At 36.6% G+C, this 12,504-nt stretch overlaps 1 protein-coding gene across 1 annotated transcript in view; it reads right to left on the bottom strand.

The window, feature by feature from the left end:
- KLHL4 (kelch like family member 4) overlaps positions 1-12,504 on the bottom strand; it is a 93,188-nt gene that overhangs the window by 29,580 nt on the left and 51,104 nt on the right. The window contains exons 2-4 of the mRNA XM_004592825.4: positions 9,260-9,427; positions 8,760-8,896; positions 4,344-4,540 (exon numbers count right to left, since the gene is read on the bottom strand). Of these exons, the coding sequence (XP_004592882.1) occupies positions 4,344-4,540; positions 8,760-8,896; positions 9,260-9,427 (502 nt within the window). The remainder of the gene's footprint in view (positions 1-4,343; positions 4,541-8,759; positions 8,897-9,259; positions 9,428-12,504) is intronic.

The raw sequence follows: 12,504 nt of genomic DNA, 5'->3' as shown, positions 1-12,504 counted from the left end.
TTAAATACTTCCACTGGGAATTCTTTCTCTGGCATAAGGAAAACACTTAACTCTTTCATAGGCCGCCTGAGCAGAATGTTTCACCCCACACAGTGCTTTTTCTTCTCTGCTGCTGTGTGGGACAATAGCTAGGCAACCAGAGCTGACCATACTGTTGGTATTTAGCCAAACCCCTAAAAAAACATATGGAATTTTGGAAAGTGGTGTCTATCTTGGAGGCCTGGGTGAATTGCTTCTGGCCATGCATTTAAAGAGACATCAGACTGAATTCTTTGAGAGGAGCAAAAGAGATTGTTGAATAACTCTTAGAGAAAACACTCATCTATTGACAAAGGGAAACAGATCCTTTTACAATGGATCACAATTTACAAATTCAGTATAGAAAAGGGATTTCTATGGAGTGTTTCTTCAGAAGAGACCATACCTGAATTTACATTTTATATATTTCAATTCTCACTTTCATCATTATATTTTATTTTTTCAAGCATCAAATTTCAAAAAGCTGTAATTTTTTCTTAAATACCACATATTTTCCAGTATATAAATGTTATATACTCTTGTTTGACAACATAATGATCATTTCTGTAAGTTTTCACAGTGAATATCTCCTCTTCTACGTGCACAAAATATACTTCAGAGATGGAGATAATCATGTTTACTACACATTAATGTTGTATAATAATCAGATATTCTTGGAGTCATTTAAGACAGCCTCTGATTTATTGAGGCCTCTGGAAAAATCAAATCACTCCTTCTGCTCTGCTCTTGACTTAGTCATTGTAGAATTGAGTTAGGCTAATAGTGAAATTATCCACATAGCAATCACCAGAGTTGATACACATATCAGTAATTAAACTCTAATGTCCTGAGGTCCAAACTAACTTGCCTATTTAGACAAACAATCCTTCTGGAATTAAGACAAACAACTAAGATAAAACTGCTATTCTTATTGCAGCAGTCTATGGCTAAGAATCCTCTGAAAATATAATGCTAATACCATTACTACGTCTACTATTATTATGTACTTGCACAGCATGTCAACTTTACCAAATTATTTCAAATTAAGTCGGCAGCACTGTAGACTTATGAGAAGTACAACTGCTCCAAGAAAAAGTAGATGAAAAGAGCTGTTTGATCTATTATACAATTTAGTGGCAAAGTGTTTACCTAGAAGTCTCTGACATTTAGTTCAATTGTTGCAATTTGTTTTCACAATAAATGTTTTCCTGATAGGGTTAATATACAACTTACAATTACCTATCGCTGCAATTACATATAGATTCTGAAACTGCACTAATATTTTGGATAACTTATATTTCATTCTCTTTTTTGTGTATTTACCAATGAAAGGTAGAGAAATTATCTCAATGCACATGTCCTATTCAAAGATCACTGGGAATAATATTGTCTTTCATACTTAAGTATGCATTTTAGAAGGTTAAGAAATTATTAAAATTAGTTATATCACGCCCATACTCAGATGTAACTGGAAACTACATTTTCTGACACATTTTTTTATGACATTAGAATTACTATCTGATGAGACAGCAATGAAAATTATTGGACAATAGATGAGAGTGAAGAGCAAAAAGTATCTGATATGGCCATCCAGCATATAGTACTGTAGAGAAACATTTAAACATTAACCTTACTTTGATTTTGGCATTTTTTGGCCTCTAATCTGAACATAAACACTTTCCTATACACCTTTCCATGAACCTTCCTTTGCGTCCTTTCCTCACTATTTGTTTTCCAAATCTACATCTAAATTGTTTCAAAATTCAGTAAACAAGGAGAACATCCTGGTGGAAGGTTTCATCCAAGCAGATAGCTATTTACATGATTGATGTGATGAATTTTATGTGTTAGCCTGACTGGGTTATGCAGTGTCCCGACATTTGGTCAACCATTATTCTGAGTGTTTCTGGGAGGGTGCTTCTCGATCAGGTTCACCGAGATTAGGGAGGGCAATCTGTTTTACTCAAACTGCAATATGATTATAATCCAATTCAAAAATTGTTTGACACTTTGAGGGCACTTCCAAAACTTAACAGAAAAAGGGATTAAAGGTTAAGCTTCCATTAGTGCTAAAGGTTTTGAAATCCATGCATAATTTTTAGCCATACAGATTTCGATCAACTCTATGAAGGGCCTTTGTCTTCTTAGACATTAGTGTTATTCACACTTTTAGACTGCCAGTACAGTATTGCCACAGTGTCATTATAGCAAGACTGTTACCTATTTTACTGTATTCACAATAGATACTAAAATAACCAAGGAAGGAGGATTAAGGAAGACCATAGCCCTGCATTTTATACACATCCTGTTTTAACACTCAGTTTGGGTCACATAATAGGAAAGGGAAGACGAGTTCATTTTGAGCGACACAAATAATTCAACCTGTTTATCAGAATGCATTTTGTGTGCAAGAGTAAGATACCAGACAGGAAACTGTTAATACTTAGTTCAAGAATTTAAGTAATTTAACAGGAAATTTTCATGTTTGGCTTTTGTGGTAGAACTAACCTTTGAACTACAGAACGGCTGTTCTTTCAGATTATGTGGCATCTGTATTTAGGACACAGGGCTATAAATAGCATAATTAAATGACATATTTTAAGATGCCAACCATTATAATGTGATTCTTTGCATAATGGTATTGTTTTAAGAGTATCTTTGAAACTTCAAATTTTAAACAATGACTCAGAGTGGGCAGAGGGAAAAAGATTTATAAGAACTTTTTACATAATTCAATTTTAGAAATTTGAAGCATTATTTATAAACATCTATCCTAAAAATACTACTACAGTGCTGCTTTACTTATCCTTACGTGTGACTCTCCATTGCTCACTTACATGCTATTACCTTTTGTTTAAAAAATTTTGAAGTAATGGGGCCAATTATCCTTTGCATGAGATATTTATCTTATGATTGGATTTCACAGACTGTTCCATTTCTTTTGTCTCTCATTGTCTTCTTTTTTACATCAGGGAAGCTTTTTAATATCTTCTGTCCAGGCCCAGCGCCATGGCCGAGCGGCTGAAGTCCTTGCCTTGAATGCGCTGGGATCCCATTGGGATGCAGGTTCTAATCCCGGCAACTCCACTTCCCATTCAGCTCCCTGCTTGTGGCCTGGGAAAGCAGTCAAGGACGGCCCAAAAGCCTTGGGACACTGTACGTGTGTGGGAGACCTGGATGAAGCTCCTGGCTCCTGGCTTCAGATCGGCTCAGCACTGGTCATTGCAGTCACTTGGGGAGTGAATCATCAGACAGAAGATATTTCTCTGTCTCTTCTCTCTCTCTCTCTCTCTCTCTCTCTGTCTCTCTGTGTATATATATATATATATATATATATATATATATATACATATACACATATATATCTGATTTTGCAATAAAAATAAATCTTTTTAAAAATCTTCTAATTTTTCTTGCTTCACAACAGTTTATCTTTCATGCAATTATCATATGACTAAAGCTGACTATCCTATTTGGCTTTTAAATAATTATCACACATTAACATGCTCATTTGCCTTATTATAACTACTATTGGAATTAAGAATGATTTTATTAATTTGGCTTAAATGATTGAGCTTCAAAAATTTTTTGAAAGATTTATTTATTTTTGTTGGAAAGTCAGATATACAGAGAGGAAGATGTTCTCTCCACTGATTCACTCCGCAAGTGGCAACAATGCCCAGAGCTGCGCCAATCAGAAGCCTTTTCCAGGTCTCCCACACAAGTGCAGGGTCCCAAGGCTTTGGGCCGTCCTTGACTGCTTTCCCAGGCCACAAGCAGGGAGCTGGATGGGAAATGGAACCACTGAGATTAGAACTGGTGTCCATATGGGAGGACTTTAGCCACTAGCATACTGCACAAGGTGCTCAACTATTTTTTTAAACCAAAACACAAGTTTTTACTAAGTCATTAAAAAGATCATTCAATAAACAGTTTTCTTATTGGACATCTCATTTTCATTAGAAAAAAATTGTTTATTTTTGAAATTTGAATTCTAAAGCAATTCTGCAGTTTAGAAACTATAGTTCTGATTTTGCAAAAACACCAGGTAATGAACATTTGCTAATAGTATAGATTTTGTTTCAAATACACATATGCACAATTTTGAATAGTGTTTTCATTTCCCCAAGTTTTGAGATTTAATTCAATCTTTTTTATTCAAAGCCTGAAAATATGCTTTTGTACAGCTTAACAACACAAATTTGTTTCTGTAACACATATGATGTGCTAGTCACCTTCAAGTTTCATAAATGTCTATTGTCTACATTTTTTTACAATATTGACATTTTAGCACAAGTTAATTTGAAGTAATTAATTTTTTTTACCATGGTGTACTTATGTGCCACGTTCAGGAGCTCAGTACAGCCCTGGGCATCTCCAAATGATCGAATCCCTAAGCAGTTTGAAGGATGGAGCTGCTTTATGAGGAAATTGGAGCAGACCTCAATGACTTGAGTCAGCTGTAGGAGGCAAGCTGCAGCCAGCAAACTTTCAATGGTATCTTCTTTCAATTGCAGCACACCTAGATGATTCAAAAAGTAAAGAATGAGCATACGTCCCATAAAATAAGACACACATGACAGTTGATTGACTTCTAGAAGTTCTCTTTATGGCAAATCTCTGCTTTTTTAGTGAACAGTAGCAATTTTGAGAACTTGTGTTGAGGTTTATAGGCACAAATAAATATTTGAGTAAATATTAATACACTGACTGTTGGTAGCTGTCTGGATTATCAAAATTAACTACAACAAATGAGAAATAAATACCATCATTGCAAGGTAAGCAATAATTTCATTATCAACTTTGGTTGGCCAACATTCAGATCTTATATCAACCATTTCATAATGTGTATGTATAAAAGAAAATCACATTGTATTCTTTAGATAGATAATTTTTTAGTTGGCAGTGCTTTTTAAATAAAGGTAGAAAAATAGTTTATTACTCATGGAACATTGTTTTACATTGTGCAACAATGATACAATTGGCCCTACAGGTAACTGTCATTTGTATTGAATCAAATGTTCTGGCATATATAATCAAATGTTCTAGCATATATGTGATTATGGGTCTATTATTATAGGTCTATTATTTTGGTAAGAAGAACAGTTTTCTTGCATCTCCATTTTTTATCTATACTTATTATCCAATAAAGATGTCTCTGCTCAAATATTATGCCTGGAATTCACCTCTGGCTTTGTTTTACAAAGAAAAAAAAAGGCTGCAAAGAGTTTACAGATGAATTGTTTACATATTCATTTTCTTTGGTATAAAAGAACACATTCTCTTTAAACTGTCTGTAATGAGTTTATAAACATGAGTTCAAAAGTAGTTTGTCATCTCTTTATGTTGGTATACTTGTATCATTTGGGGGCAAGTGTTATTGCTGATTTATAATAAACATTGTAAGTTATTTTTTACAAGATAGAGCTCTGATTCTGGCCTTGTGACCAAGGTGGTTAAGCTGCCACCTGTGTTGCTGGCATCCCATATGAGTGCTGGTTTGAGCCCTGGCTCCTTCGCTCCTGATACAGCCTCCTGCTAACGCATCTGGGAAAGCACAGGAAGATGGCATAAGTGATTGGATCCCTGCCTCTCACATGTCAGAAATGGATGGAGAGTTCTTGGCTCCCGGTCTTAGCCTGGCCTGGTCTTGGTCCTTGTTGCCATTTGAGAAATGAAATAGTGCATGGACAATTTCTCTCTCCAACTCTGCTTTCAAATAAAGAATTCTCTTTTGAATATTGAATCAGCCCAGATCCCTGTGAACCGATGACTGGATAAAGAAAATGTGGTATATAGTATATATACGCATGGTGGAATAACACTCATTTAAAAAAAATGAAGTATTTTGCAACATAATGGATTTAACTAGAGACCATTACACATAGTGAAATAAGCTAGTGCTAAAAAGACAAATATGTCTTTTCTGTGACATATGGATATTAATATAGAATACAAAGAAGTATAAGAAGGAAATTGACATGATTTGAATATTATTTTTAGCAGCACAGTGTTCCTTCCATTCTTTTCTTGCTCAACATCCTGGCTAGTGGTGTATTAAGCCTGTGATTACAAAGTAAATTAAGAATTTGTTATTAAAACACTAAGCCGGAATAATAGTCTTTCCCACTTTCCTGTAGTCCTTGAACCTTTGTGCCCTAACTAACCATGTAAAGATTGTCAAAAATAAAGAAATAAAAAAATCCAAGCTGGTCTATACTTAATGCTTTAGTCAACTTGTACATAATTTATAGATAATACTTCAAATAGTAATTTTAAGCTACAGATTATTCAAAATTTTTACTTCTAAAATACTTTCATATCTGTCTCATATGATTGCATATGCATAAGGAAAACAATACACTTTAGCTGATAGTCTCCACTTAGCTCAACCTGTAGAATATATCCTAAAGTAATGCGGTCCATCTGCAGAATTTGTTGAGCTGCTTCTTGCACTAGATTGTGACAGGATAGTGCTTCTTTCAGCTCACAAGAACCAGAGAAGTATGAACTCTACTCGTATTTACATATAAGGATTCATCTGCTACAAATATTAACATTTTGCCTGGCTATTAAGAGGAAAACTGAATCACAGACCTTTAAATTATAAAGGTCTGGCATACATTGTGAAAATATTTGTATATTATGACTATTCCAATGTACAAAAGCTTAACAAAGGCTGTTAATAGCTGGGCACAAGGTTGATCTAATGAAAGAATAAAAGGGGTGGTCACCCTGCCTAGCAGTTAAGATAGTCTTTGGGACCAATGTGTAAATTCCTTATTTGAGTGTCTGAGTTTCAATTCTGGCTCTAGTTGAGGAAACCAGCTTCCTGTGAACCCTGGGAGGTAGCAGATGATATCTCAAGCAATTTGGTCCTTGACATCCATGGCACCAGGATTAACTTCCTGACTCCCATCCCCAAAAGTGTAGACATGAAAAGTGAACCAGAAGATGCAAACAATCACTCTTTCTCTAGGCCTCCAAAATAAAGAAGCATATATTTAAAAAAAGATAAACAAGCCATCTGGCTAGGTTCTCTTAATCCACACATAATTCGCAAAAGAGATTCATTAGGAAGGGAAAGATGTTTTCCAAGGATTAAAATGTTTTAGCTAGGAAAAATAAAGCCCATAAAATTCAAGAAAAGTAAAAAGAAGACTAGTGATTCAAAAATTCTCTATCTCATTTCCCATTTTAAAAATTTCTACAGAAATTAAAAGAAAATAGAATTGAGGGCATTCCCAAGTCCCATGTCATAGTTCTTGGTTTGAATCCTGGCCCCACTTTCAATTCCATCTTTCTGCTAATGTGTACCTAGGAGGGTTTTTTTTTTTTATCATTCTTTCTGTCTCTCTGTGTAATGCCTTGTTAGAAGGAAGATGGGAGTTGAAATAAGGGAGTGGAGAAAAGTTAAATTTAAAAGTTATTTTGTCAGAATGATGATCTTCTAGTAGTTTGAATACTACTAGGGATATATAACACTTTTATAAGGCATATATCAATTTTATATAAACAATTTTTAAAAGCAACTTTCATATATACCTTCTTTAAAAGTTAAGTTGGGCCAACATTATCAGGTTAAGCTGCCACCTGTGATGCCGGCATCCTAAATGGGCACTGGTTTGTGTCTGACTGCACTACTTTGGAGCCAGCTTCCTGATAATGTGCCTGTAAAAGCACTGAAGGATAGCCCAAGTGCTTAGGTCCCTGGACCTATTTCGGAGACCGAGAAGATGTTCCGGGCTCCTGGCTTCAGCAAGGCCCAGCCCTGACCATTTCAGCCATCTGGGCAACAAACCAGCAGATAGAAGATCTTTTTCTGTGTCTCTCCTCTCTGTAACTCTTTCACTTGGGGCCACTGAGATGGCATATCAGGTTAATCCTCTGCCTGTCACACTAGCAGCCCACATGGGCACAAGTGTAAGTCCCAGCTACTTCACTTCCAACCTAGCTCCCTGTTAATGGCATGGAAAAGCAGCAGAGAATGGCCCATGACCTTGGGTCCCTGCATCCATATGGGAGATGTGGAAGAAGCTCCTGGCTCACAGTTTCAGACTAGTCTAGCTCTAACTGTTGCGGTCATTTGAGGAGGGATCCAGCAGATATAAGGTCTCTCTGCTTGTCTCTCCCTCTTTCTCTCTATAACTCTCTATTGCTCTTTCAAGTAAAAATAAATAAATCTCGTTTTTAAATGAAACACTCCAAAAAGAGGTGCCATCACACACACTCTCCTTTTACAACGTCTTTTCCACAATTGCCTTGTACTTACCTAATAAAAGAAAAGTATATTCCTCACCCATGCAGAAGTTCCCAATCATTACAGAAAAAATGTCAAAATACTTTTTGGACCCCAGGCTCATCCACTCATCCTGTTAGCTTTGTTTGATAGTGTAGGTAAATAAGACTTTTATTATTCTAGAGGCAGATATTCATTAAACCTCAAGTGTCCAATTGAAAATTCCTCTTCCACTTTTTTTTAATAAACCAGAAAACATCCACATCATTTCTGAGAACCATGTTTTTTATAGTTGTATTAAAATATCCCTTTCTCCTCAGGGAAAACTATTTTGTAGTATATTATCTATCTTAATTTTTTATAATACTGAGAGTGAATCACTCCATCTTTCTGTTTGTTAAAGGAAAATTTCTTCAGTGATCTATCCTTCAGTTTTCACAGCTGTAGAGTAATATTAATGTGCGCTAAACATGTGGAGTGTTTGTGCATGGCAGACACTTACCTGTGTAAGCATATTGCACCAAGGAGTTAAGTGCATGTGGATCTATTCCTTCCATCTTGATCTCTTCTTGTTTAGCTTCAAGAACATCATTAGTAAACATTGCAGCAAAATAATCAGACACTGCACTGAGAACCAACCTGGAAATAAGAGTATTTTATAGGATCTTGAATCAATTCACGATCTTATTGAAACACACAAAATTCATTCGCAAGCTTGAAACAGTGGTGAAGTCTACTTTCTGCATAGAATCTCATAATTCAGTGTAGTTGTGTTAGAAACGTCAAATAGCAACTTTTCCTTTTAGAAGATTTGGCTGTGCTTTCTAAAAATGTTTTTTTTTTTTTCCGAAGCTTGACACTTTGGAATATTTCACAGAATATTTGATCATCTTTACTAATGCTTTGTCAACATAGGAAAATAAAAGCCAACCAGTGTGCTAATTCTACATTATTCACAATTGTCCTACCCACCAATTTTTCATCTGCGTAACAAATGCTTACCGATGGGCTGGGATTCGAAGGTGTCCTGCAATAAGTAGCACATCACAAAGTTGTTTCTCTTTCAAGTAGTTCTCCATTCTATGAAGAGTTCGTTGTGCGTGGTTTACAGCATGGAACTGCTCCTCAGATCGGCAAACATTCATTTCTTCAGAATGTTGTGTTTCTAGCCTGAAAGGAAAGTGAGAGTAAGAATACACATTACTATATTATACTGTAAAGATCATGAAACTTCTCTCCTTGTGAGTACGCATGTCTCCATTGGAAATTTTTAGGCACAACAACTTCTGAACTATCTTAAAGTGAAGTTTTGTTCTCCATTTCAAAAATTTTATGTATTTAAAGGATGTATTCATTTTTTATTTGAAAATATTTCACAGAAAGGGAAGGGCACACATATGGGGAGAGGTCTTCCATCCACTGGCTTATGTCCCAGTTGGCTACAATGGCTAGCGCTGAGCTGATCCCATGTTGGGAACCAGGAGTTTCTTCCTGACCTCCCAAATGGATGCACAGACCTAAAGCCTTGTGTCATCCTCTGCTGATTTTGTAGGCCATAAACAGAACTATAAAGGGAATGAGCAGCTGGAACACAAACCGGAACCCATTTGGGACTCCAGCACTTGCAGACAAAGGATGATCCTGCTACCCAACTTCACCGGCCTCACTCTTCCATCATAAATATTGTACTTTAATTAATTTCTATTCTTGCATTAAAGTGAAATGTCACATTAGTGCTTCTATCTGCAATAATGCCGTAAGTATACATGTTTCACCTGTAAGATAATAATGGTTGTACAAATGTAAATCTTTTATTCCTATGAGTATAATGATAACAGTAGGCATGAAGCCCTTGCACCTGATTTAAGACAATCTTAAAAAAATTGATGACATCCTGAAGCTTCTCTATGGAAATGCTCATTACCCATCAACAGTATTTGGGAAGCATCTCAAGCCTGAGATTCCCATTGCATTTTTGACAGTCTTGTCAAAAATAATAAATGTATTTCTGTCTTTTCTGAGTATTTAAAAAATGTTACATAGAGACTTACAAATTTGATGGTTAGATGAACATGATTAAGAATTTTTCTTGTGAACTTTCTTGTTTCTGTATATTTTAAATGTGCAAATTAAAATTTCCGTGCAAATTAAAATTCCATTTTAATTTTTTTCTTTTCCCTGGTATGGCACCATAGGCACAGGGATTTCACCTTCTACCCATACATACTCACACACAGTTTTCTCACTGTATTATCATAATGGTATAGTCCTTCAGCAACAGCCACAAGTCCACCGTTCTGCTATTTAAATATATCGTGACATTGTAAATATAGGCAATGGCAGAAAGTTCAGCATCCTGGTGTCAAGGTATGTTTGACAGTTTCATTGGAGCCCTTCTTTTATGTACCAAGTTCCTATCACCAGTTAGGATCAGTTTTAAATTTCTTCACCACCAATTGAGACTCTGATGAAAATTGTTCCTAGATAACATCATTCCTCTTTTTTTAAAAAAAAGTTGTAGAAAGAAAGGGAGAGACAAAGGTACATTCTATGTGCTGCTCTATTCCCCAGATGGCCACCATGGTCAAGGTTGGGCCAGGCTGAAGCTAGGACCTGGGAGCTGTGTGATCTTCTGCATGGTGGCAGGTGCCCAAACACTTGTGCCATCTTATGCTGCATTCCCCAAGACTTTAGTGGGGATGTAGAGTGGAAGCACAGTAGGCCAGACAAACTAGTGCCTTTATCAGATGCTATTGTCACAGACTGTGGCTTTACCTACTATGCTACTACCCTGTCCTCTTATTCCAACTTCTTAATGCATGTAAGTCATCCATTTATGAATCTTCCTGACCTTTAAGCAATCTTATCTAAATTTAGTCATAATACTGTATTCATAAGTAATGGTAGCTTAAACCTGCCTCTGTACTGAAGTGACAGGCCCAAAGTTTTGGTGGGTAATCAACTTACACCTTAAGCCAATCAGCTAGCGAGCATGTTTACAGAAGCAGATAACTGCAGTTAGCCACATTCAAAACCTGGTACAATGCCATGGCTCTGGTCCCGCCTGTCCTCTTTGAAAATATATCTGCTCACTGCCATGTAGTGCCATCACTCAGCTGCACCATGCCACATTCCCCACTGGGGTTCTGACACTTAAGTCAAATCATTGACTCAATCTTAAATCCAGGGGTACAATAATATCTTTTTGGTAGAATCTATTGTTACCCTGATTTCCACCTAATTAGGAGGTTTAGGACTCAAGTATGGTCAGCAATATTCCACAAGGAATATTGTGGTTTCCTTTATGGATTATTGCACTGTGTTCCCAGGCCATAAGCAGAGACCTACATGGGAAGTGGAGTAGCTGGGACATGAACAGGCACCCATTTGGAATCTCAATGCTTGCAAGGGGAAGATTTAGCCATTGAGCCATCATGAAGTGGTGACCCTCTCTAGCAGGTACAGTTGTGCAGTCTTTTGTGACAGTTGCCATCAACAATCACATGTAAGAACCATTCCTTCATAACCTCTCAGCTTTAATCAGTTCGGTTTAGGGTTGACGCCAGTGATTTCATCTAGATTTTCATGTCCTCCTGGCAATCAAGATCTACTTCTAAACTCAAAGCTGATCAATCATGTTCATGTTTCGTCCATCCCTTGTTGACAGGTTGGAATTAGCCCAGTTGTTGATCTTGTACCACGTTGGGAGAGAAATACCTAACAAGGAGTCGGTGTTAAATACGCTTTTAAGCCACACTTAGCAACACAGGTTTTAGAAGAAATGAGCCTTAGGCTAACCTCACCTGATGCTTATTGTTATCTATCTTGCAGACATGGTTACCATCTGAGAGTGCTAGGGCAGCATTACCTTGCTAGCAATTGCACTTATATATAATTCTGAGAAGCAATAGATGAAAAAGGGATTAAGATTGAGATTTCCAAGATGGGTCTCTGGAAGATCTGAAAGTGAGAGGAATGTGAAAGTCAAAGCTGTATCTTCTGGTAAAGTTAATATAAACAACATATCAAGTTTGCAACTTTGACTAACAATAGGACAGACTTAGACCTGGTTTCCAGGCCTCACAAAGGTTGGCCAACTCTGGCTAGCCTTTACCGATGGCAAGAGTGATGAGATTGATAATGCTTAGTTGCTGAGGAAGTAACAGTTCATGTGAACACGAGTACAACTTCAGGAAGGAGGCATTTCCCTGAACATCATAGCTAGCCAGAACTAGTACTATTCAGTG

This window comes from Ochotona princeps, chromosome X, assembly GCF_030435755.1.
Source record: "Ochotona princeps isolate mOchPri1 chromosome X, mOchPri1.hap1, whole genome shotgun sequence".
In the NCBI taxonomy this organism is placed as follows: Eukaryota; Metazoa; Chordata; class Mammalia; order Lagomorpha; family Ochotonidae; genus Ochotona; species Ochotona princeps.
The sequence above is the reverse complement of the archived record's forward strand: the minus strand, read 5'-3'. Positions and strand labels throughout refer to the sequence as shown.